The 25,276-nt window shown below is 35.9% G+C and overlaps 1 protein-coding gene across 2 annotated transcripts in view; it reads right to left on the bottom strand.

Moving 5' to 3' along the window:
• Positions 1-3,987: 3,987 nt before the first annotated feature.
• Positions 3,988-25,276, bottom strand: part of LOC140166041 (uncharacterized) — a 245,583-nt gene continuing 224,294 nt past the window's right edge. The window contains exons 1-5 of one of the 2 annotated variants that reach the window (XM_072189415.1): positions 15,101-15,348; positions 11,022-11,140; positions 7,100-7,282; positions 6,356-6,646; positions 3,988-4,715 (exon numbers count right to left, since the gene is read on the bottom strand). In XM_072189415.1, the coding sequence (XP_072045516.1) occupies positions 6,362-6,646; positions 7,100-7,282; positions 11,022-11,140; positions 15,101-15,242 (729 nt within the window). In that variant the 5' untranslated portion in view covers positions 15,243-15,348 and the 3' untranslated portion in view covers positions 3,988-4,715; positions 6,356-6,361. Of the gene's footprint in view, positions 4,716-6,355; positions 6,647-7,099; positions 7,283-11,021; positions 11,141-15,100; positions 15,349-25,276 lie in introns of those variants that run through there. The other variant, XR_011860803.1, reaches the window with a different exon arrangement.

The raw sequence follows: 25,276 nt of genomic DNA, 5'->3' as shown, positions 1-25,276 counted from the left end.
AACCGGTGTATGTCTATTATTCTTAACCGTAACTGCGGGGTCAACAGTACATCCGATTTATAGTGATCTACAATCAGTCGCCAAGCTGTGAGTTATTGATTAGCAATCAATCAAGTAAAAGCACTTTCCTACAATAACAAAAGCTTCTAGTCCTGTCTCGCAGTTGAAATCGCAATAATCTTAAGCGACCAGTAAGTATAAACTCAGCGTCATGGGTTGTTCCTGGGATATTATATATAGAGGGAGACATTCCAAACCCAGAAAGATTATCGCTGTAGGACCTATGCTACGAAACACTTGTGACTTGAAGACTTTGATTGCGGCAGCTGCCCTAAACTGAGACTCCTAATTATCATTGTATTTAACATTTAGTCATTTAAACTATATGTTTGTGGGGTATCTGGGGGTGCGGGGTGAAGGCCGGGGGTGAAGATGGCCAAACACCATGACCAAAGCAGTAGCAACGGCCCTGCTAAGGGTGGATGCAGAGGATGTTTAAAGGCATTCCCATAACCCAATGGGGTTTCTGACCTTGGTATGTTTGGCTTTTGTACACATGTGGTACAGTTGCCCATACCTTGCACTGGGGTTGTGTGCAAATATCTGGTGTTTTCATCCTTTTATTTAACATTCAAAACATTGAGACTTATGAATAAAATTAATGCAGTGGGACAATATGAATGTTTCATGTAAGAAATTCAAATATAAGTAATAAGTCTCAACTATTAGCTCGTTGGCTGCAGTTTTAAAATTACCATTTTACTGGGGTGGACGTGAATGGCGGTGAAAGCGTAGGGGGATTCCAGTGTGTGATAGTTCCGTAAGTTCGTGTCATACTGCAGTTACTGTCCGTTTTCCTATACACAATACACAGTGCTCTCACCATTGACGCGTGACCTCTACAAACAGTGTATGTTATAGGTATATGGGCATTGCCTAGTTAACATCACTGTGTGAAAAATAACCGGCCAATATTTAAAGTATTCTCCAAACTTCTAGCAAATATATTTCTCTAACATGACGTAAAATTACAGCTAGGTTAGATGTTCAGAAGGGGTCGCACTTTCGTAGAATATGAGTGAGGGCAAAGCATAGCTAGCTCATAGCTAGCCAACTCCCCGTGTTAATTGAATGGAGATTTGACCGAAAATATTGAGCTATATTGGTAACGGACCGCTCCGTTCTGAAGGATGCCACAAAAAAACGGTACAAGCTACATTTAAAGTATTCTATGAAATTCTAGAAAATATAGTTTTGTAACATGTCCTAAATTTTTAGCTAATTTAGGTGTTTGGAGAGGGTCGCACTTTTGTGGTTTAGGAAGGATATGTAAACGACAGATAACACCAAAAATATGAAGAAATTATTTCCAAACCGTGTTAAGTCAACAATCATTATGTTGCTCATTTTCAAGAATGCTGGTTAACAAAAACCAGGCCATTGTCTCATTTCGTGAACAAAGGTCCACATACCATTGTTTCCTATCGTTTCCTTTATAATCGGTTACCCAACTGAAGCTATAATACCAGCTTTATTGCGATATCGCACATGTAAAACAGACACATGTGCACAACCAGAGAAGATCCGATTTAATCAGTTGAGCTGTTTCAATGAGTGTTATCTTGGTTTAATAGCTTTTAATGGGGTTTAAGTCCTGCAAAGGTCGAGATGAATTTTACTGTAGACATGACTGCATCATGTTTAGGTAATTTGTACGTCATTGATTTGTCTTCATAGTTGTATATATTTTCCTTTTTTTTTCATTTCCTTTCTTTCCTTCTTCATTTATCTTTCTTTTTTTACTTTCTTTCCTTCTCAGACGATGCCGGGCAGGTTGCACAGCAAGAGGAACGCAACTTCCGCAACAATGCCAAACAGCAAAGTGCACAAGAAGTTCCACAGCAGGTGGAACGTAACCTTTGGGGAATGGATCAATTTGTATTTGGGACACTTCCAGCAATGCCAACGCTGAGTAGTGGATAGAGAAAGCGATCACATTCTCAAGAAGATCGTACCTTTGGGCAGAATAATTGATTTTATCAATGCATAAAATTGGTGATGGTTTTTGCGATATATTCAAGTAGGGTGGCCGGATTAACATGACTTTGTGCTGAATATTATACAATTTGTCACACAAATATCGTTGTGATTTGGACGTAATGCACTAAAATGCAGAATAAGCGCTATAGGGGACGAAAAAAAAGCCTGTTCTGGAAGGACCTTTCAAGTATATTAAATAGGGTCGGTCGGTCGGGATGGATTTTTTACTGGATGAGGCAATATGACCCTAAAAATATCACAGAAAGCTTGAAAAATCTGAACAAAATTTGATTTGTGCAAACATAATTATTTTGAAATTGTTTTAAAAATATTTTTGTCAAAATCAATCCACTTCCACCAAAAAAAAACTGCTGTTTTTAGTTTCATTCATCAGGTAAAAAAAAGTCTCCAAAACGCAAAATCTGTGTTGGTCGGGCCCGTGAAACATGGACTCGCTTTTAATTTTTTTAAACAACAATGAAAATATCTTACGTCGATGTCTTAGGAACACTTTAAAACTTCATCAAATCATGATCAAATTGTTTGCTGTTTTAAAATAAACCACGTTAAATTCAGTAAAAAATATGCCAACAGTTTGTGTCTGTCTGTTTGTTTGTTGTATTTCTTTTTTAACCTGGGTTACTCTTTCAGGGGTTATAATTCTCTGTTCTTCCGCGAGGCCCAGAGAATACACCCCCCCCCCCATCGCAATACATGTGGGGAGTCCCGACCCATCACCATCTACTCAACATGTCCTCAAGTAGCCTTCCAGTAAGCCCAGCATCCAGTCATCACTTACTGGCGCATCAGATCCGTACACGTGGGGTGGGTACGGAAAAATTAGGTTTTTTAAATGCTTTTTGAACAAAAATGTCAACACTTTTCCATGTTTTCACAATATCAAACCCTTGGAAAAAAGATTCGCTTTTTCAAAATCCGCACCCCTCCCCCTCTTCACAAATAAAATCATGCGTATCAGCCCGGGCGCACCGTTATCCAGGGACAGCATAGAAGTTAGGGTTGGGCGAAAAAAACTTTTATTGCAACAAAATCTGTATTACCAAATATAAGTATACGTCTATAATATCACTGATTATAATCTGTGGTTGAGCAGAGGGAATTATGCACTGCAAATCCCTAACTGTAACAATTTTTAAACACGTTAGGCGTTTAGCCAAATTATTATTATCCATGCGCGTTTTTTTTTTTGGGAGGGGGGGCTTTGGGGCGAGACCCCGGGATCAAAGTAGGGGTGGCCAAAAGAAGAAGGGCGGCAAAAAGAAGGGCGCGGGAAGAAGAAGGCGCGGCAAAAAGAATTAATAAAGAAAAAAGTGCGGAAAATTTTTGAAAAAGTATAAAAAACTGAAAAATGGTACTCTACATTGATTTTAGGGCGCTAACGCCTAAAATCCTTTTCTTTTTTTTTTTTGCTCTTCACTTTTTCAAACCACCAAAATTGGGTCAACCTTTTCGGGCTGCTGAGGAAGGGGCGGCAAAATTTAATTTTCTTCAGCCCCCCGGGGTAGGAGCGGCCACGGTACGCCACTGTTATCTACATGTACCTTTAAAAAAAAAAAATCATATTTTGAAACATATTCCCTTTTACATCACAAATCCAAAATCAAATCAACATTGTCCCTACCACAAATACACCAAATGCTACCGTTTAGCTATAACAGATTATAACAACATGTTTAGATATCAAACATCATGTATATAATAATTTAAACATCTTGTGTTTAGATTATATACAGGTTGATGTTTGATATTTAAACATAAAATAAATGTAATACAAACACAAGCTATAAACATGGTGTTTAGGATGGGGTTAAGTGTTTAGGATGCGTGTAGTATAACACAGACTGCGTACTAGGTTCCGTTTACAAAGTAATAGGGTGAAGATTCGCTGTTTTAATTTAATTGATGATAAGCACACACTCAAACAAGTGAAATATGCAATTTTAATAATTAACATGATTTATAGATATGATTTCAAACGTCAATCACGTGTTCAATGGGAGCCGGCGCCATATACCATTAGCTTTCGTTTGATATAAAAAAATTCTGATTGGATGAAGGGAACACTTGGGGTTTTGACAAAAACCAATCACAGAATCCTATTTTCCACTAGATCTCACACAGCTCTTATGATGCTATGCACTCAACCGTGTAGTATAACACGGACTGCGTACTAGGATATCTATGTGCTCGGGTGTATCGAGGTGGAAACTGTTGCATTTTTAAGAGAATCGTTTTTGTAGTGAAACCTATTCATATGAAAAGTTTGCCGTTTACAGCAATCAATGGTTATATTACGCAAGCAAATAAAACCCGCCTCGCGCCGACTTCAAATCAATACAAATAGCGGCAACTTTTAAATTTGGGTATTTTCTTCAAAAACACTACTGTGTTGTTAATATTGAACGATATTAGACAAATGGAGAATCAAAACTGCGCGTAAATAAATCCTCCTTCATTCTATAATGTTGAAATATTATGAAAACATTTAGTTCTGAAGCTATTATAGGCGTGTTTATAACAGTTGCGTTACTTTTTGTGCAGTCTTTATGTGAATGTTTAACTGTGTAAATAATAGCGAACAGTTTCTTGATAGCAAATCATTCCAGTCGCCATTTGCGATTGAGCTGGTCCAATTCTTGAGCACTGACTGCATGCTGCAAATAAAGCAAATAAGAGGAAAAAGAGATTTTATGACATTAGAGAATTTTGAACTTCCCAGCAAACACGGAAAACGTTTTAATGTTTGGTTATACGGTAAACACGTTTTATTAACAATCAGAAAACAATTCTGAAAACGTGATGCAAAACATTCTTACAAAATGTTATTTAAGTGTTGACAAAATAATTTGCAAAAATGTTTTTATCTGCACCATGGGCATCTTTTCAGCAATAAAATAGGGATGGCCAAATGTTGGCTAAAGACAAGACAAACTGGAACAAAAAATAAACTAATCATTTATCAAACTCGATACTTGTTTTATACCACAATCAGTGACAATGCGATCGGGTGTTTGGAAAACAGTGCCGAAAAACAAACGGATCCGTGTCCTTGTTTTTGAAAAACGCGGCCCAAATACCCAAGAATACGCGCTATGACGCATGACGTAGGACGCACGAACTTATTTTTGCTGCGGATCGTACTAATTATAGTAGATTCCGCCTGATATGAGGTTGACCAACAACTACCAGCATGCAGCATTATTATCATACTGAGAGATTAGGATCGGAATAGAAGCACAGGCCGGATAACCAGGAAGGAGCCGATGAGGAAGAAAAAAATGGAGACGGCAAAGAGTAAAGTGTCCTTTATATGAGGACGAAAATTTGGTTTTGCCCCATCACACTAAAACATTTTCACGCTTGGTTTATACACACAAAGTCAGTGGGTTGCTAACAGGCTGTTACTGTTATCTCAAGGACAATATTGTTCAAGGTTGCGCCGCAGGCTTACAAAGAGACAATAGCAATCAAGCTTAAACTTTAAATTAGCACCCGATAGAGGGCAGGGCCTGAAGAATGAGGGAAATTATGGGGTAAATATTTAACGGAATAAACTGCATAATCATATTATTTAGATTTATTCTGTTAAAAATCTTATTTTAATTATCTCAAGGACAATATTGTTCAAGGTTGCGCCGCAGGCTTACAAAGAGACAATATTGTTCAAGGTTGCGCCGCAGGCTTACAAAGAAACAATAGCAATCAAGCTTAAACTTTAAATTAGCACCCGATAGCGGGCAGGGCCTGAAGAATGAGGGAAATTATGGGGTAAATATTTAACCGAATAAACTGCATAATCATATTATTTAGATTTATTCTGTTAAAAATCTTATTTTAAGTTATCAAATTACTAGTTTTTATATTCTATGGTGTCAAATATTTATTCACAACGTTGTAAATACGCATTAAATACGATTAATAACAACAGGGGCGCTTTTTTTTATTTACTACCCAGAGTACAAGGGTATACTCTCACATGATACTTAATATGTGATCCTAATACAGTATCTCATATTAGTTTTCATGTTCTCCTACCCACTATGGGTGATTTTACTGACTTGAGGCAGGTATCCGGACTATAACTTGATTAGATAATTCTTAACCTTTTAACAAACACTATGGACCACAATGGCCTCATCCTAATACCATAGTTCAATAGCCTCAATTAAATAATCATAGAGCAAAATTTGACCTCAAGTTGCAGAGTATGAGTTTTTGGGGTTAAAGAACTGTGCACTATAGATGAGAATGTTGTGGATCCTAGTGAAACATTCGATTTGAGCTTGACTCTCACCTCAGTTTAATTGTTAGCATTGATAAAATGCTGCTCTGTCCCAGCACCTGCTGCCGTGTTATAATACCTCTTCCAAAAAGCAGCCTGCCCAGATAAAGTGGAAGGTATGACCGCGGGTTTGTTAGAGATTAGAAGTCTAGCAGCCAGGGCGGAATAGAGCGGCTTTCGAAGATCGCTCCATTGGATCCGTTGCCAATTGATGTTAAACTCACGCTGGATAGCTTCGAATTTACGGGTGAGGCCTGGATGAGAAGATGTGTCCTGTGTGTCTCTAAATCCAATTTCATCAACCTGAAAATTTGTATAAAAAAATTTATATTAAAACAATCTGCATTTCCAAAAACTAAGCCAATCACTGAGGCTAAGTACTCCCCATTTGATTTGTAATGAGTACTGCGGGTTTAATAGTACGTTCAAAACGTCAGATGCTAAGGCCGGGCAGTGTTTCTAAACACGAACACGTATTTCTCTTGTTCAAAATTTATTAACCTGACCAAGATTAAATTGACCTGTCCAAGATTATCTTGACCTGTCCAAATTAATTGATATAAATCGACAGTTGATCAGACTTTGCACAAAAGAGATACAGTGGATAATGGAACAAAACAAGAGGGCTAGACGTATATTCTCTGACAGAAGTCTATCATACGTAATTTTTCAAACATTCCAAAATATCAGTTTTAAGCAAAATTGAGGGGCTGTCTGGTGTGAAACTGCTGATTCTGTAATGTGCAGTAGGCCTACCTGCCATATTCCACCGTGGTACCCATCGCGGTATGTATTGGAATGGCGTCCGTCGTTAGATTCTGCCCGTGCAATACGCCGCAGGAAGTCATGATCATCAGAAAATATGCTACTGAGGCTCTGTGTCACCGCATTCGTGGCAGCATCAGCTACATCAGAACCGGAAGCTCTCGGTTGTACGATCTGGAGAAGAACAATGTATTATAAGATCTGAGATAGAGTTGTAGTATTGAGTAAGACTCTTAATTACAAAATGTGCATCACTAACTAACTTTCTCGTTGGAACATCCTTGTATTAAAGCAGTGGTTGGCTTAATTTTTAGTCATTCTCCGACAGACAAAAGTAACCTGTTTCAACCGTTAAATCGTTGTATTTATATCGTTGTATTAATATCATGCAACATGTGCATTTGGGGGAGAGGTCTGGTCAATTTCTATTTTTACAAGTCATGGGGTGTATGACAAAATGGTATCGGGGCGCGGACGGGGGATGGAATTAAGCGGAGAATGTTCGCGCTATTTTTTCTGACCAGCCTAGCGATGTCAATTTTAAGGTTAGCGCGGACCTGATTAGCTCTTATGAAAGCCCTATTTCTTGGCTATATACGACCACAATCTCAGAACTATAGGTCTTACAATAGCAACACGGTAAAAAAAAAAAAAAAATGTGCAAAGTGGCGAACTTGTCCCAAGCTGGGGTAGGTTTGCCCATATGGTGGGGTAAGTTCACCCTAACAAAAAAGTTAACATGTTGGATAACAATGATATTCGACGCAAATATTTAGTAAGAGTATAATATATGAGTCATTCTCTTCTGGGGAGTTAGGCCTACTAAATTTCCCGGGCTAAATTTATTGGTGGTTTCATTGTCAGGGTATAACGTAGGGGTCCAAAGTCAGAGCTAACAACGCGTACGGCGCAAAGTTCATTCATAAATTTCCACTCGGCAACAGCAGATCGCCTCATCAGCAGCCAATCAGAGACAAGTGCGTTTCAATACAGCAAATACGCGATGTTCGCTTAAAATATACGCTCTCGTCAAAGGTTAAAGGTGGGTAACCCTATTGGTTTTGAATATGGATTGTCTTTAAAATTACATAATAATATCAAATATCGCCCCCTTTATGCTGCTTTGTGAAAAAACGAGAGCATTTTCAGCGCAAATGTAAATAAATAGCCAAATTTGCAATCCAATACCTTGGTATAAGTGAATTGCATTCTGGGCAGGCAAGCAACAACAATTCCCGTTCGTATGACGAATGCTGACATGCTGTACAATGTCCGGCCCGTATTGAACGGAAAATATTTGTTTTTTTCGTACCGTTTCAGACAAAAAGGAAACAAAATATATTTCCCTTTGCAATATGTACATTTCAAATGAATATAAAAAAGTTTGGGTTAAAAATGGAGAGGAAAAAAAACTTCCGACACCAGGTTTTGAAGCGGGTACCTCTCGGGTAAAAGCATCACGCGCTAATCAATTAAGCAATCTGGCCCAATACGATTATCGTTGAATTTGTATAATTAAATACGGCGCACCGTCTCCTCAGCAGTTAGTGTGGTTCGCTTTTTTCACAGAATGTGTATGACGCGAAACCAAAGTAGCTGTTGAGGAGACTGATGATTCGCAATTAATTCCCTGCAAGAACTCCGAAGTAATTTTAGTATTTACAAATTGGTAGCCTGTAAAATCCGCTGTGCTTCATGATTTCTCCGGAAATACATCGACTTGGAGCGTCAAATTTCAGGATAGTAATGAGAAAAATAGTATCTATCATGTGATACCAAAACCTCATCAACAATGAAAAATATCAGGGGGATGATGCTGTCGATCGAGTCACGGACCTTTAACTGCAAAATATTATATCTATGGAATTTTCGGCGCTTTGGTGTGTTGGCGCGAAAGTTAAACTTTGATTTCCTTGCGATTACATTTGATTGATAATAAGTATATTAGATGCCGTGTATAATTGACAACTCAGAGTGACTGATACATTTTAATAAAATGTGTGATGTTGTGGACAAAGTCCATGGGCAAAGTGCCTGCTCAATATCCAATGATCATAGTCGAATTTTTTACTCGGGGTTTCGCGGTCAATAAACTAAAGTCAGAATTGTTCAATAAGTGAGCCCTCATATCTATGGCGAGATATTTTGTTGCATTCGATGATATACGTAAATTGTACTTTTATTGTGACTATTATAAATCTTAGGCACAACATCTTTTTTGGTCCTATAGCGCTATCGGTGCCCGAAGAGGTACCGATGGCACTTTATCGTACCCTGAACATTTGTACAGTGCATTCGTTTTTTATTTAAATGAAAAACAATAACACTATGCAATTGTTAATTATTATGCTTGATACAATTATTTATTACATCTCCAGGGAATGATGATAACAGTCATCGGTACCTAACCGGGCACCGATAGTTCTATAAGACCAAAATGGATGTGGTGCCTTATTTGTGATAAACATCTCTTTATTTCACTGAATGCGCTCATCATAATTATTAAGGTAATACACTATTTTAAAGTGTTGCGATTTGGTAGTTCACAACATCTTGCGAATGGTAGTGAGCTTTGGCAAAAATTGCATTACTCATTTCCTTGCGAGCGTATAGAAGAATTCAAATATCACAGAAATACTTTTGTAGGTCATGTGGTTCTTGAGTTATGTTGTAATGAGGGCTGAAACAACAACAACTCATTAACAACAAAGAATTAAGCAAGTTTTCAAAGTATATGATTTGTAGAATGAACTTTTGCAAAACATCAAAGTGTTATTTTTTCAATAATATATTGATTTAGACAATAAGAATCGATTTTTCGGCTGCTTCGACAAACAATACCGCATCTACCCTTAATAACACATTATTTTATTTTTAATCTTAAAAATCGATTATGGCATAGTATACGAAGAACCTGGTTGCAACCGTTCGGATCGTATATGCATCCCAGCAAACACAAAAACGTTTTTAAAACGTTTTAAATAAGTTATATTTTGGCTTTTGGTTTAGCTATAAACGTTTTAATAACATTAAAATGTCGGGTTATATAAAGGTCATGAAAACGTTTTAAATCGTTTTGTATGAAAACACACTACAACAATATTTCTAAAATGTTTTCAAAAATGTTATTGCTAAACATTTTTTGCCAAATATTTTGTCAACACTTAAATAACATTATGTTAAAATATTTGCCCCCCAGCAAACACAGAAATATTCTTAAAATGTTTTCTTCAAAACGTTTTAATAACATTTAAATGTCGGGTTATATAAAGGTCATAAAAACGTTTTAAGACGTTATGGGCAAACATTTTTCGCAAAATATTTTTTCAACCAACAAAAAAACATTTTGTTTAGATTGGTTTGTATCAGGTTTTCCCAAATGTTTTTGAATGTTATTAAAACGTTTTATACCCTTTATATAACCCTGGGCTGTTTGCTGGGCAGTAGATTATCAAAAAATGTTTTTCAATGTTATAAATAAAATAATAATAAATAAATTTCGGTGTTTTATATAGCGCCTTTTCCGGATCTAAGAGGGATCAAAGCGCTGTAATTTCGCTGCTATGGTGGATCATCACAATCAGATCGCATCAACTAGGCTGGTTGCAGCCGAACTTGGCGCAAACCTATCCGCACTTAGATTGTAACATCCACCAATTATCTATGCAGCTCCCCAAATTCCATTGGGTGAAGGAAGTTTTTGATAGCCAAACAACTAATCACCGATTTTTTGAAAGCAGGAGGAAACCGGAGATCCCGGAGAAAACCTGCGAGAGCGTTTTATACCCTTAATATACCCTTTATATAACCCGACATTTAAACGTTTTCTGACAACATTTTATAACCTTTTGCGAATGATGTCGAAAAAGTGTTGTGTTTGCTGGGGTGTTATGATTAAAAATAAAATGCTTACCGGACATGTGTGATGAGTTTCATCAGAATTATCTCCACAATCGTTATCATTGTCGCACAGCCATGTCCTAGTGATGCACCTACCACTAGGACATCTGAATTCGGAAGAGGTACAGCCACCTGACATGCAATCATAAGAAAGATGTTAAAATTATATTTAGTGATAAGTTAATATTAATATCTGTAGTCATTGTAGTGTACCCGAACACGCCAAAAGAGAGAGAGAGAGAGAGGATGGTCATCTGGGGATGATTCAATGTCCAGGGGCTTCACTTGACCACTAACAAAATGCCCTAAATTTCTTGGGGATAAATAAGACAGTTTCACACCGTGGATATCCCAAAGTTTGTGCTCGAGCACCAGAGTGCTTAAGAAATAGCTCTCCGTGTGGACAGGACGGTGTGTATTCACGCGTGTTAAACCAGGTGGATGTTATCTTTAATGCCAACGCACTGCAGTTTATTGTTCTATTGTGTTCGATTTGAGCGCTGACATATTGGAAAATGTTGCCAATCAATATTCATGAGAGTGTACATTCAACCAGGAGGGTGAAAGTGCATATAGGAACAATGCCAAAAACTACGTCACGCCGGTCACGCTATTGTTCGACTTAAACTACATCATTCGCCATTTTGTAAATATTAACGCATGATCGTTGCTTTGAAGTTTCCACCGGATAGTCTGTGGATAGCGCAAGAGCATGCTTTGACCATGCGCAAAAAAATGAATATCATGAAGATGTTTAAGATTGATTCTTAGATGTTTCAATAATTACCGTCATATTGCATAGATTCATCAAAGAATGGTTTGAAGTACTAACCTTATTTAGTAATTTTAAAAATCAGGAGAATTTTACAAAATCAATGTTTTTACCTGTCGGTATTACAACTCGTGAAACACATTAGTGATGTGCCTGGGTGACCTAATCTACTAACCTTTAACCATTTCTCCATTCAATTAACACGGGGAGTTGGCTAGCTCATAGCTAGCTAACTCCCCGTGTTAATTGAATGGAGATTTGACCGAAAATATTGAGCTATATTGGTAACGGACCGCTCCGTTCTGAAGGATGCCACAAAAAACGGTACAAACTACATTTAAACTATTCTATTTAATTCTAGAAAATATAGTTTTGTAACATGTCCTAAATTTTTAGCTAATTTAGGTGTTTGGAAATAGTCGCACTTTTGTGTTTTAGGAAGGATATGTAAACGACAGATAACACCAAAAATATGAAGAAATTATTTCCAAACCGTGTTAAGTCAACAATCATTATGTTGCTCATTTTCAAGAATGCTGGTTAACAAAAAGCAGGCCATTGTCTCATTTCGTGAACAAAGGTACACATACCATTGTTTCCTTGCGTTTCCTTTATAATCAGTTACCCAACTGAAGCTGTATTATAGCACCTCATTGCGATACCGCACATATACAACAGACACATGTGCACAACCAGAGAAGATCCGATTTAATCAGTTGAGCTGTTTCAATGAGTGTTATCTTGGTTTAATAGCTTTTAATGGGGTTTAAGTCCTGCAAAGGTCGAGATGAATTCTACTGTAGACATGACTGCATCATGTTCTATAATAACGATTATTATATTCTTTATTCATTCCTTTCTTTTCCTTTCTCTGCACTTATTCATTTTATGCCTACATTTTAGGGGCCTATCTCTCCCTCTCTCTCTCTCTCTCTCTCTCTCTCTCTCTCTCTCTCTCTCTCCTCTCCCTCTTCCTTTTTCTTTTTGTCTTCCTCCCCTCCCCTCCAATCACGATTACCCATCCGCTTCTTTTCTTTTCACCCCTCGACACCTCTATCGCTCCCTCACTTTCCCCTGGCTTTTAAATTGGATATTCGTGATATTGGGAAACCCATTTGACGTTATTGAATAGGCCTATATAACCATGATAACAACATAATACTGCGAAATAGTTAATTATAGAAACAGATAGACCTATACACCACTGTACACCTGGCAGCCACACCGCGTTGTTACGGGTAATCGATCAGTAACTCAGTTGAATTTATTCAAATGAGGCGCCTAAATTAAGGTGGGTGGTAAATAATTGTATATCGACGGTAACGTGTGCTTTTGTGTGCTGGCGAAGACTCAGGCACACTTGTGTGCTGTATGAGAGCAAAGGGTACCGCTCACTCAAGTGGGCGCTTTCACATGAAATTCTTTTGATCACTTATTGACAGTAGCCTGCCTGATAAAGCGTTAATACGCTGTCAGGTTAGTTACCGATTTAATGGCGGAACCCTTTTGTCCTGAACAAAAGGTACCTCTCGATGAATGGCTTGTCGGTAAATCAAATTGGCACAAAGCTGCAAAGGAACAATGCGTTACGTAATCTATTGCCCCTCCACGAATATGATAGCTCCATGTTTATTAATATTGCAATCATAATGGCTTTGTAATTTGTTTTTGTCGTTGCTATGCAACCGATCACATTGCGTTTTGTGTGGTGGAAAGGAAAATAAGTGTATTAGAGTCACTTCATGTTACGTTTGGCAATCATCGAGAATTCATGCGTATTTAAAAAACACACCCTCCATACCCAGTGAATGTGTTAAGGCTACACGACCTATTGTTGGTAGCAGCAGCAAAAAAATCGGTTTTCATTATCTAATTCAATGTATTATTGAAAAATAACACTTTGATGTTTTGCAAATTTACATTCTACAAATCATATCCTTTGAAACGTGCTTAATTTATTGTTGTTAATGAGTTATGTACGTTTTACAAAAGTGTTGTTGTTTCAGCCCTCTTTATAACATAACTCAAGAACCACACGACCTACAAAAGTATATCTGTGATATTTAAAATTCTTCTACACACTCGCTATGAAATGATCAATGCAATTTTTGCCAAAGCTCACTACCATTCTCAAGATGCTGTGATGCTGCGCGTATTATGTTCTTGTCTGCGTCAGGTTGGGCATTTTACATTGGAATTAGACTTCTCCGTAGTCCACTTGCCCATTTATATGCATACTCTTAAAACTCTGATTTAATTAATTTGTGCACAATTGATAGATTTTCACATTTGATCTTTTTAGTCACCGTACTCCCTCTGTTGGCTTCCAAAGTGGACTATTCACTTTCGATTGCGGTTAACAAGTTTAACACGGTTGCGATTGGTCGCCGAGATCTCGTTATGGTTTTTAAAAATCCTCCGGACATGTGGCATTATCATTGATAACTACATTGTACATGTTGTAGTGAGAAACTATGCGGCGCTTTGTGTACTAGGTGCATGAGCGCGTCTTGTACGTACAGGCTTTGTGTTTGCGGTTAAATTGGATTGATAAACAAGTATGATTGATAGTGTGTGTTAGGGACTAAGTCCCCGGTCAAAGTCCTGTTAAAAATGCAATGTACATAGTCGATTTTTAACTCGGGCTTTCGCGATTATTAAACTGGTAGATTCTAAAATCAGAACTGTTCAGTATTGAAGTGCCATTATAATATGTTGCATTCAATAGGCCTACGTATAGTTTACTATTACTGTCACTAATATAATTATATAAACCTTTTCATAACCATTTACTAGTATTTTGATGTAATAAAATTAATATCAGTATAATTTCGACTTCAACTGAATGCGTTCATAATGATTAAATAACATATTTTTATTTATCAAAAATCGACTATGGCATAGTCTACTTTGGAATGAGATACATAAGAGAAGAATTCAATTCCATCGAGGATATTCTTTATAAATAAAACTGAATGATCTCTCGGTTGGTATAGAACATGACCACCCACATAAATTAGTTGTCTCCCATGTTTGTTTTTGAGTCCCATTACAATGTTAAAAAACCCATACTTTATGTTTTTGAGTTTCAATCTGGATACTTATTCTTGCAAGTAAAGCAATAACCCAAACTTGCTCAGGTACCAGTCTTTTTCAAGAGGTTGCGATTTCCAAACGTACGTATCGCACGCACGTAGATCTATTCAAAGTGATTTTGAATAGATAAACGTGCGTACGCGTACGTTACGTACGTTTGGAAATCGCAAACTCTCTATAAAAAAAAATGAACACCCTTATTTTACTACGCTCTGAACACTTACCACCACCACTATTACTACTACTACTACTACTGGATCCGGAAGAAGATGAACTGCCACCTCCTGAAACGGCACATGTTTCAACGTTATCTATAAAAGCTGAAAAGTGCAGTACTCCAACAGCAATGGCAAGGAACAGATGCATCTTGTGCTAAAGACAGAAGACAAACGCTATTCAGAATAGCATATGTGTAGCTATGTATGGGTGATCTTCGTTGGTCTTCACTCCAGGCCGGACAGCAAATTATTGAAATCAGACTCAGACTTGCCACAGAATAAGTACGCTTTACAAAGCGGTAGTTGGCATCGTAAAAACCATAGCAATGTTGACAAAACTCTTTACAAAGATGTAGTTGGCATCATTAAAAAATATAATAGCCAACTGCGTGTTTTGGCAAAACTCCTCAGTGGCAGTTGAGATTGGATCAAGAAGTTCCCTTTCTATTGACCCAGAGGCTGACAGTAATAAAATTGTTTACTTGATTGTTGGAGTGCGCTCTTTTCCTTGATCTTTATCATCTAACCTGTTTCTCTCTTTAATTATTTCCATGTAGGCCAACTTGCTTATATCATGTGTATACACTTTTTAGCCTGGTTGATAAACAATTTCATGTAAACTCATCCCAAAAAGAAAGTATCCAGTTTGATTTTGGTTCATAAGTCAAAGATGGGGTCTTAAATCAAGACCTACCAAAGGTATGTTACAGATAAATTTATTCCACACAGTTTGATACCTCATTTGTCCAAATCGATGCAGAATTGATGACACAGTGACCTTTTAAATGCAACGACCTCAATTTTAAAAGTTGCAGTAATTCCTATTGATGTGGTTTTCCTGCTCCTCAAGATTCGTCATAAAGGTACACAATAACAGAGACGAACTAAGACTCTTTGACTTCACTTCATGTGTTTTATTGAATGCAGATACTCTTTTACTCCTTCCTTAATGTTTGCCCTTCACTCTTCACAGGCAATATCTGGTATGTCCTCCTGCTGCATCAATGACTGTCAGACATCTTCGGCGCATGCTCTCAGTGAGACGTGAGTCTGACGCGCCCTTGATCTGCCCATAATTGAGTAGCAGAACCAAATCTATAGGAATTACTGCAACTTTTAAAATTGAAGTAATTGCATTCAAATGGTCACTGTGTCATCAATTCTGCATTGATTTGAACAAATGAGGTATCAAACTGTGCGTAAAAAAATTATCTGTAACATACTTTTAGTAGGTTTTGATTTAAGGCCACATCTGTGACTTATGGAATAAAATCAAACTGGATACTTTCTTTTTGGGATGAGTTTACATACTAAACCCAATTTTACTCACTAGTTTGACCATGGAGGTATATAAATAAATGGAGAATGATCTAGCCAAGCATCTTTTGTACTACGTTGGTTATGACCAATTATTGTTGAATAGCATGTATGTAGTTACTCCATTTCCGGAGGTTCTGCGCCCGAGCGCAAAACCTCCAAAACCGGAGGTTCTGCGTATAACGTGCGCAGAAACTCCGTTTTTGGAGGTTTTGCGCATGGACGACAGTGACTATAATTAAAGACAGAGATAAATGCAATTTATCGCGTCTGATGTCACTGTCAATTACGATCCTTGATTGGTTTACACAGGTTAATCAGCGCGTAAAGGAAGGCCGATCTATCTGGTGCTGATCGGAGAAAAGGAATAGCAGCAAATGGCGAAAAATTTCGTACTTTTACAAGGCAAAAGCAGCTTTTCTAGGCATTGTGGACATGGTGCATTCACCAAAGAAAGTTTCCTACTATAAAGACCTAACTTTTGAGATGGTTTGCATGTCGAAAGGTGCAAAATTAACAATACGGCGCCCGGTTATAAATCCGCGTTCAGCAAGTCATCATCACGACACTTTGTAAACAAACCGTGCTCGAGTTTGATTGACAGGTGACGTCAGACGCGATAAATTGTCTTTATCTTTGTCTTTAATTATATTATTATAGTTAATAAACCACCGCGCGTGCGCAAAACCTCCAAAATCGGAGTTTTTGCGCCCGTCGCAAAACCTCCGATATTGGAGTTTTTGCGTATCAAAACTAACATTATAATAGGCCTAAATGTTTAAACATGCTTAACTTCATTACTTTTAGTATACGCAAAACCTCCAAAATCGGAGTTTTTGCGCCCGTCGCAAAACCTCCGATATTGGAGTTTTTGCGTATCAAAACTAACATTATAATAAATGTTTAAACATGCTTAACTTCATTACTTTTAGTATACGCAAAACCTCCAAAATCGGAGTTTTTGCGCCGGTCGCTAAAACCTCCGATATTGGAGTTTTGCGTATCAAAACTAATATTATAATAAATGTTTAAACATGCTTAACTTCATTACTTTTAGTATACGCAAAACCTCCAGAATCGGAGTTTTTGCGCCCGTCGCAAAACCTCCGATATTGGAGTTTTTGCGTATCAAAACTAATATTATAATAAATGTTTAAACATGCTTAACTTCATTACTTTTAGTATACGCAAAACCTCCAAAGGTCGCAAAACCTCCGATATTGGAGTATTTGCGTATCAAAACTAACATTATAATAAATGTTTAAACATGCTTAACTTCATTACTTTTAGTATACGCAAAACCTCCAAAATCGGAGTTTTTGCGCCCGTCGCAAAACCTCCGATATTGGAGTTTTTGCGTATCAAAACTAATGTTATAAAAATTGTTTAAACATGCTTAATCTTAATATACGCAAAAACTCCAAAATCGGAGTTTTTGCGCCCGTCGCAAAACCTCCGATATTGGAGTTTTTGGGTATCAAAACTAATGTTATAAAAATTGTTTAAACATGCTTAATCTTAATTACTTTTAGTATACGCAAAAACTCCAAAATCGGAGTTTTTGCGCCCGTCGCAAAACCTCCGATATTGGAGTTTTTGCGTATCAAAACTAATGTTATAAAAATTGTTTAAGGGATCTAGAATGAGCGTTTATGGCGTTTCGACAGTATTTTTTGTGGGACATGAGAGCACCTCAGACCTATCGAATTGCATTCTGAATACGCAGAATGTCTTTCTGATATCAAATAATTTTCATTTTTTGAAAATCACAATATAATATAAATTTTATGACAAATTATAAAAATTTGATATTTTTCAAATTTTTGATATATGACAGTCCTCGAAGTAATTATATAAATCTAATGATATATTCTTAAAGTGTATGTAGCAGGAGGAAAAGCCGACGGTCAATTGAAAATTTTGACCTTTCATATTGAAGATATGGATTTTTTCCCAAAAAGACCTAATTTTTTTGGTATTTTGGGAAAAAAATTCCATATCTTCAATACGAAAGGTCAAAATTTTCAATTGATCGTCGGCTTTTCATCCCACCTACATACACTTTAAATATAAATCATCAGATTTATAAAGTTTACTTCAAGTACTGTTAAATATCAAAATATCAATTTTAATGATTTGCCATAAAATGTGTATTAAATTGCGAAATTCAAAAATCAAAATTATTTGATATCAGAATGACATTCTTCGTATTCAGAATGCAATTCGATATGTCTGATGTGCTCTAATGTCCCAAAATAAATACTGTCAGTCCAAACGTTGTGACAGACCTGGTATTGAATATATCGGACCCCTTGAAACGTCGATAATGTATTCAAGTCATTGCAATTGGGAGATCATTTGTCGGTACGTGTGATCCGCCGACAATAAACACCGCTAATAAGTTTCCTATTCACCTTGGCTTATCTTATAGGAGAGTAAGACGCTCTATATGGGATTAGCTTTTAAGACGCTCTTTATGGCAACAATTATTCCTACTTTACCCAAAGTTATTTAGGATAAGCCAAAGTTTATCGATGTTCTTTTGAATTAGTTATTCATGCAACACTTTTAAGTTTCATGAAAGTTTTGGCAAATATAAAAAGAAAGGGGAAATATTGTTAAGATGTCACCAAAAAATAATGATGAAATAAATGGTAATAAAATATATTTCAAATTGAATTGAGTGCAGTTGTTGATATTGGAGGATTTGCGTATCCACATAGCATAGGCCTTAATTATATATTTAAACTTCCGAAATGTAATACGTTTTTTCAGTACAGGTGTCTCCTATAGATGTTTTGATCGAATGGGTTGCATTTGTTACACAAAGACAATGATTAATTTTGACTTCTAAATTAGTCTTGTACTTCTGAATTTTGACTTCTCACATCAGAAATTTTATTCTTTTTAGTATGTGCAAAAACTCTAAAATCGGAGTTTTGGCGTTAAGATTTCACCAAAAATAAAGGGTATAACATATTTCAAGTTGAATTAAGTGCAGTTGTTAATGTTGGAGGATTTGCGTATCCACACGAATAGCATAATTATAACCATAAAACTCCGATAGTTACTACATACATGATTTGCGCATCAAAACTAATGTTATGATAATTGTTTAAACATGCTAAGTCTTCATAACTTTTAGTATACGCAAAAACTCCAAAATCGGAGTTTTTGCGCCCGTCGCAAAACCTCCGATATTGGAGTTTTTGCGTATCAAAACTAATATTATAATAAATGTTTAAACATGCTTAACTTCATTACTTTTAGTATACGCAAAACCTCCAAAATCGGAGTTTTTGCGCCCGTCGCAAAAACCTCCGATATTGGAGTTTTTGCGTATCAAAACTAATATTATAATAAATGTTTAAACATGCTTAACTTCATTACTTTTAGTATACGCAAAACCTCCAAAGGTCGCAAAACCTCCGATATTGGAGTTTTTGCGTATCAAAACTAACATTATAATAAATGTTTAAACATGCTTAACTTCATTACTTTTAGTATACGCAAAACCTCCAAAATCGGATTTTTTGCGCCCGTCGCAAAACCTCCGATATTGGAGTTTTTGCGTATCAAAACTAATGTTATAAAAATTGTTTAAACATGCTTAATCTTAATATACGCAAAAACTCCAAAATCGGAGTTTTTGCGCCCGTCGCAAAACCTCCGATATTGGAGTTTTTGGGTATCAAAACTAATGTTATAAAAATTGTTTAAACATGCTTAATCTTAATTACTTTTAGTATACGCAAAACTCCAAAATCGGAGTTTTTGCGCCCGTCGCAAAACCTCCGATATTGGAGTTTTGCGTATCAAAACTAATGTTATAAAAATTGTTTAAGGGATCTAGAATGAGCGTTTATGGCGTTTCGACAGTATTTTTTGTGGGACATGAGAGCACCTCAGACCTATCGAATTGCATTCTGAATACGCAGAATGTCTTTCTGATATCAAATAATTTTCATTTTTTGAAAATCACAATATAATATAAATTTTATGACAAATTATAAAAATTTGATATTTTTCAAATTTTGATATATGACAGTCCTCGAAGTAAATTATATAAATCTAATGATATATTCTTAAAGTGTATGTAGCAGGGAGGAAAAGCCGACGGTCAATTGAAATTTTGACCTTTCATATTGAAGATATGGATTTTTTTCCCAAAAAGACCTAATTTTTTTGGGTGTTTTGGGAAAAAAATTCCATATCTTCAATACGAAAGGTCAAAATTTTCAATTGATCGTCGGCTTTTCATCCCACCTACATACACTTTAAATATAAATCATCAGATTTATAAAGTTTACTTCAAGTACTGTTAAATATCAAAAATATCAATTTTTAATGATTTGCCATAAAATGTGTATTAAATTGCGAAATTCAAAAAATCAAAATTATTTGATATCAGAATGACATTCTTCGTATTCAGAATGCAATTCGATATGTCTGATGTGCTCTAATGTCCCAAAATAAATACTGTCAGTCCAAACGTTGTGACAGACCTGGTATTGAATATATCGGACCCCTTGAAACGTCGATAATGTATTCAAGTCATTGCAATTGGGAGATCATTTGTCGGTACGTGTGATCCGCCGACAATAAACACCGCTAATAAGTTTCCTATTCACCTTGGCTTATCTTATAGGAGAGTAAGACGCTCTATATGGGATTAGCTTTTAAGACGCTCTTTATGGCAACAATTATTCCTACTTTACCCAAAGTTATTTAGGATAAGCCAAAGTTTATCGATGTTCTTTTGAATTAGTTATTCATGCAACACTTTTAAGTTTCATGAAAGTTTTGGCAAATATAAAAAGAAAGGGGAAATATTGTTAAGATTTCACCAAAAAATAATGATGAAATAAATGGTAATAAAATATATTTCAAATTGAATTGAGTGCAGTTGTTGATATTGGAGGATTTGCGTATCCACATAGCATAGGCCTTAATTATATATTTAAACTTCCGAAATGTGATACGTTTTTTCAGTACAGGTGTCTCCTATAGATGTTTTGATCGAATGGGTTGCATTTGTTACACAAAGACAATGATTAATTTTGACTTCTAAATTAGTCTTGTACTTCTGAATTTTGACTTCTCACATCAGAAATTTTATTCTTTTTAGTATGTGCAAAAACTCTAAAATCGGAGTTTTGGCGTTAAGATTTCACCAAAAAATAAAGGGTATAACATATTTCAAGTTGAATTAAGTGCAGTTGTTAATGTTGGAGGATTTGCGTATCCACACGAATAGCATAATTATAACCATAAAACTCCGATAGTAACTACATACATGATTTGCGCATCAAAACTAATGTTATGATAATTGTTTAAACATGCTAAGTCTTCATAACTTTTAGTATACGCAAAAACTCCAAAATCGGAGTTTTTGTGCCCGTCGCAAATCCTCCAATATTGGAGTTATTGCGCATCAAAACTAATATTATAATAAATGTTTAAACATGCTTAACTTCATTACTTTTAGTATACGCAAAAACTACAAAATCGGAGTTTTTGCGCCGGTCGCAAAACCTCCGATATTGGAGTTTTTGCGCATCAAAACTAATGTTATCAAATCGTTTAAACATGCTTAATCTTAATTACTTTTAGTATACGCAAAACTACAAAATGGGAGTTTTTGCGCCCGTCACAAAACCTCCGATATTGGAGTTTTTGCGTATCAAAACTAATGTTATAAAAATTGTTTAAACATGCTTAACTTCATTACTTTTAGTAATAGTATACGCAAAAACTCCAAAATCGGAAAACCTCCATTTTTTTTAATTGAATATATCGGACCCCTTGAAACGTCGAAAATGTATTCAAGTCATTACAATTGAGAAATCGTTTGTCGGTATATGTGATGCAACCTCATTGAAACCTCAATAATATATTCAAGTCATTGCAATTGGCACATCATTTGTCGGTACGTGTGATCTGCCGACAATAAACACCGCTAATAAGTTTTCTATTCACCTTGGCTTATCTATAGGAGAGTAAGACGCTCTTTATGGGATTAGCTTATAAGACGCTCTTTATGGCAACAATTATTCCTACTTTACCCAAGGTTATTTAGGATAAGCCAAAGTTTATCGACGTTCTTTTGAATTAGTTATTCTTGCAGTACTTTTAAGTTTCATGAAAGTTTTGGCAAATATAAAAAAGGAAGGGGAAATATTGTTAAGATTTCTCCAAAAAAACAAAAAGATGAAATAAAGGGTACTAAAACATATTTCAAGTTGAATTAAGTGCAGTTGTTGATATTGGAGGATTTGCGTATCCACACGAATAGCATAGGCCTTAATTATATATTTAAACTTCCGAAATGTAATACGTTTTTCAGTACAGGTGTCTCCTATAGATGTTTTGATCGAATGGGTTGTTACACAAAGGCAGTGATTAATTTTGACTTCTAAATTTAAAAAAAAATGATATTTAAAATTTGATTGATATTTTATTTTATTGCCAATTCGTGGCCCGTAAGCCAAATTACATACAATAAACATGATAAATTACAATATAAAAATACACGTAAGAACAATTATAATTAAATTAGTCTTGCACTTCTGAATTCTGTCTTTTTTTTTAGTATATGCAAAAACTCCAAAATCGGGGTTTTGGCGTTAAGATTTCACCAAAAAATAAAGGGTAATAAAATATTTCAAGTTGAATTAAGTGCAGTTGTTGATGTTGGAGGATTTGCGTATCCACACGGTACGAATAGCATAATTATATATTTAACTTCCGAAATGTAATACTTTTTCAGTATAGCTGTCTCCTAGATGTTTTGATCGAATGGGTTGTTACACAAAGACAATGATTAATTTTGACTTCTAAATTATTCTTGCGCTTCTGAATTCTGACTTCCAACATCAGAAATGTTATTCTTTTTAGTATACACAAAAACTCCAAAATCGGAGTTTTGGCGTCGGTCGCAAAAACTCCGATATTGGCGTTTTTGCGCATCAAAACTAATGTTATGAAATTGTTTAAACATGCTTAATCTTAATTACTTTTAGTATACGCAAAAACTCCAAAATCGGAGTTTTTGCGCCCGTCGCAAAACCTCCAATATTGGAGTTTTTGCGCCCGTTTTGCGCATCAAAACTAATGTTATAAAATTATTTTTTTGGTGAAATCTTAACAATATTTCCCCTTTCTTTTTATATTTGCCAAAACTTTCATGAAACTTCAAAGTGCTGCATGAATAACTAATTCAAAAGAACGTCGATAAACTTTGGCTTATCCTAAATAACCTTGGGTAAAGTAGGAATAATTGTTGCCATAAAGAGCGTCTTATAAGCTAATCCCATAAAGAGCGTCTTACTCTCCTATAAGATAAGCCAAGGTGAATAGGAAACTTATTAGCGGTGTTTATTGTCGGCAGATCACACGTATATTGACAAATGATGTCCCAATTGCAATGACTTGAATATATTATTGAGGTTTCAATGAGGTTGCATCACATACCGACAAAGGATTTCTCAATTGTAATGACTTGAATACATTATCGACGTTTCAAGGGGTCCGATATATTCAATTAAAAAAAATGGAGGTTTTCCGATTTTGGAGTTTTTGCGTACATACTAAAAGTAATTAAGATTAAGCATGTTTAAAAATTTTTATAACATTAGTTTTGATGCGCAAAAACTCCAATATCGGAGGTTTTGCGACCGGCGCAAAAACTCCGATTTTGGATAGTAAAAGTAATTAAGATTAAGCATGTTTAAACAATTTTATAACATTAGTTTTGATGCGCAAAAACTCCAATATCGGAGGTTATGCGACTGGCGCAAAAACTCCGATTTTGGAGTTTTTGCGTATACTAAAAGTAATGAAGTTAAGCATGTTTAAACAATTTTTATAACATTAGTTTTGATGCGCAAAAACTCCAATATCGGAGGTTTTGCGACGGGCGCAAAAACTCCGATTTTGGAGTTTTTGCGTATACTAAAAGTAATGAAGTTAAGCATGTTTAAACAATTTTTATAACATTAGTTTTGATGCGCAAAAACTCCAATATCGGAGGTTTTGCGACGGGCGCAAAAACTCCGATTTTGGAGTTTTTGCGTATACTAAAAGTAATGAAGTTAAGCATGTTTAAACATTTATTATAATATTAGTTTTGATGCGCAAAAACTCCAATATCGGAGGTTTTGCGACGGGCGCAAAAACTCAGATTTTGGAGTTTTGCGTATACTAAAAGTAATGAAGTTAAGCATGTTTAAACATTTATTATAATATTAGGGTTTGATGCGCAAAAACTCCAATATCGGAGGTTTTGCGACGGGCGCAAAAACTCCGATTTTGGAGGTTTTGCGTATACTAAAAGTAATGAAGTTAAGCATGTTTAAACATTTATTATAATATTAGGGTTTGATGCGCAAAAACTCCAATATCGGAGGTTTTGCGACGGGCGCAAAAACTCCGATTTTGGAGGTTTTGCGTATACTAAAAGTAATGAAGTTAAGCATGTTTAAACATTTATTATAATATTAGTTTTGATACGCAAAAACTCCAATATCGGAGGTTTTGCGACGGGCGCAGAAACTCCGATTTTGGAGGTTTTGCGCACGCTACGGTGGTGGTTTATTAACTATAGTAATAGTCACTGTCGTCCATGCGCAAAACCTCCAAAAACGGAGTTTCTGCGCACGTACGCAGAACCTCCGGTTTTGGAGGTTTTGCGCTCGGGCGCAGAACCTCCGGAAATGGAGTAACTTCATACCTCGTTCAAATTGGCCCAACATAATTTTTTCACAATCGGAAGGTAAAAACGTTTTGCTTTCATTTGCACTATATTTGAACTCCCTCAGACCCCCTTAAAAGCTTAATATATGAACATGAAAACTAAGTATATTT

Source organism: Amphiura filiformis, chromosome 12, assembly GCF_039555335.1.
Source record: "Amphiura filiformis chromosome 12, Afil_fr2py, whole genome shotgun sequence".
Lineage (NCBI taxonomy): Eukaryota > Metazoa > Echinodermata > Ophiuroidea > Amphilepidida > Amphiuridae > Amphiura > Amphiura filiformis.
The sequence above is the reverse complement of the archived record's forward strand: the minus strand, read 5'-3'. Positions and strand labels throughout refer to the sequence as shown.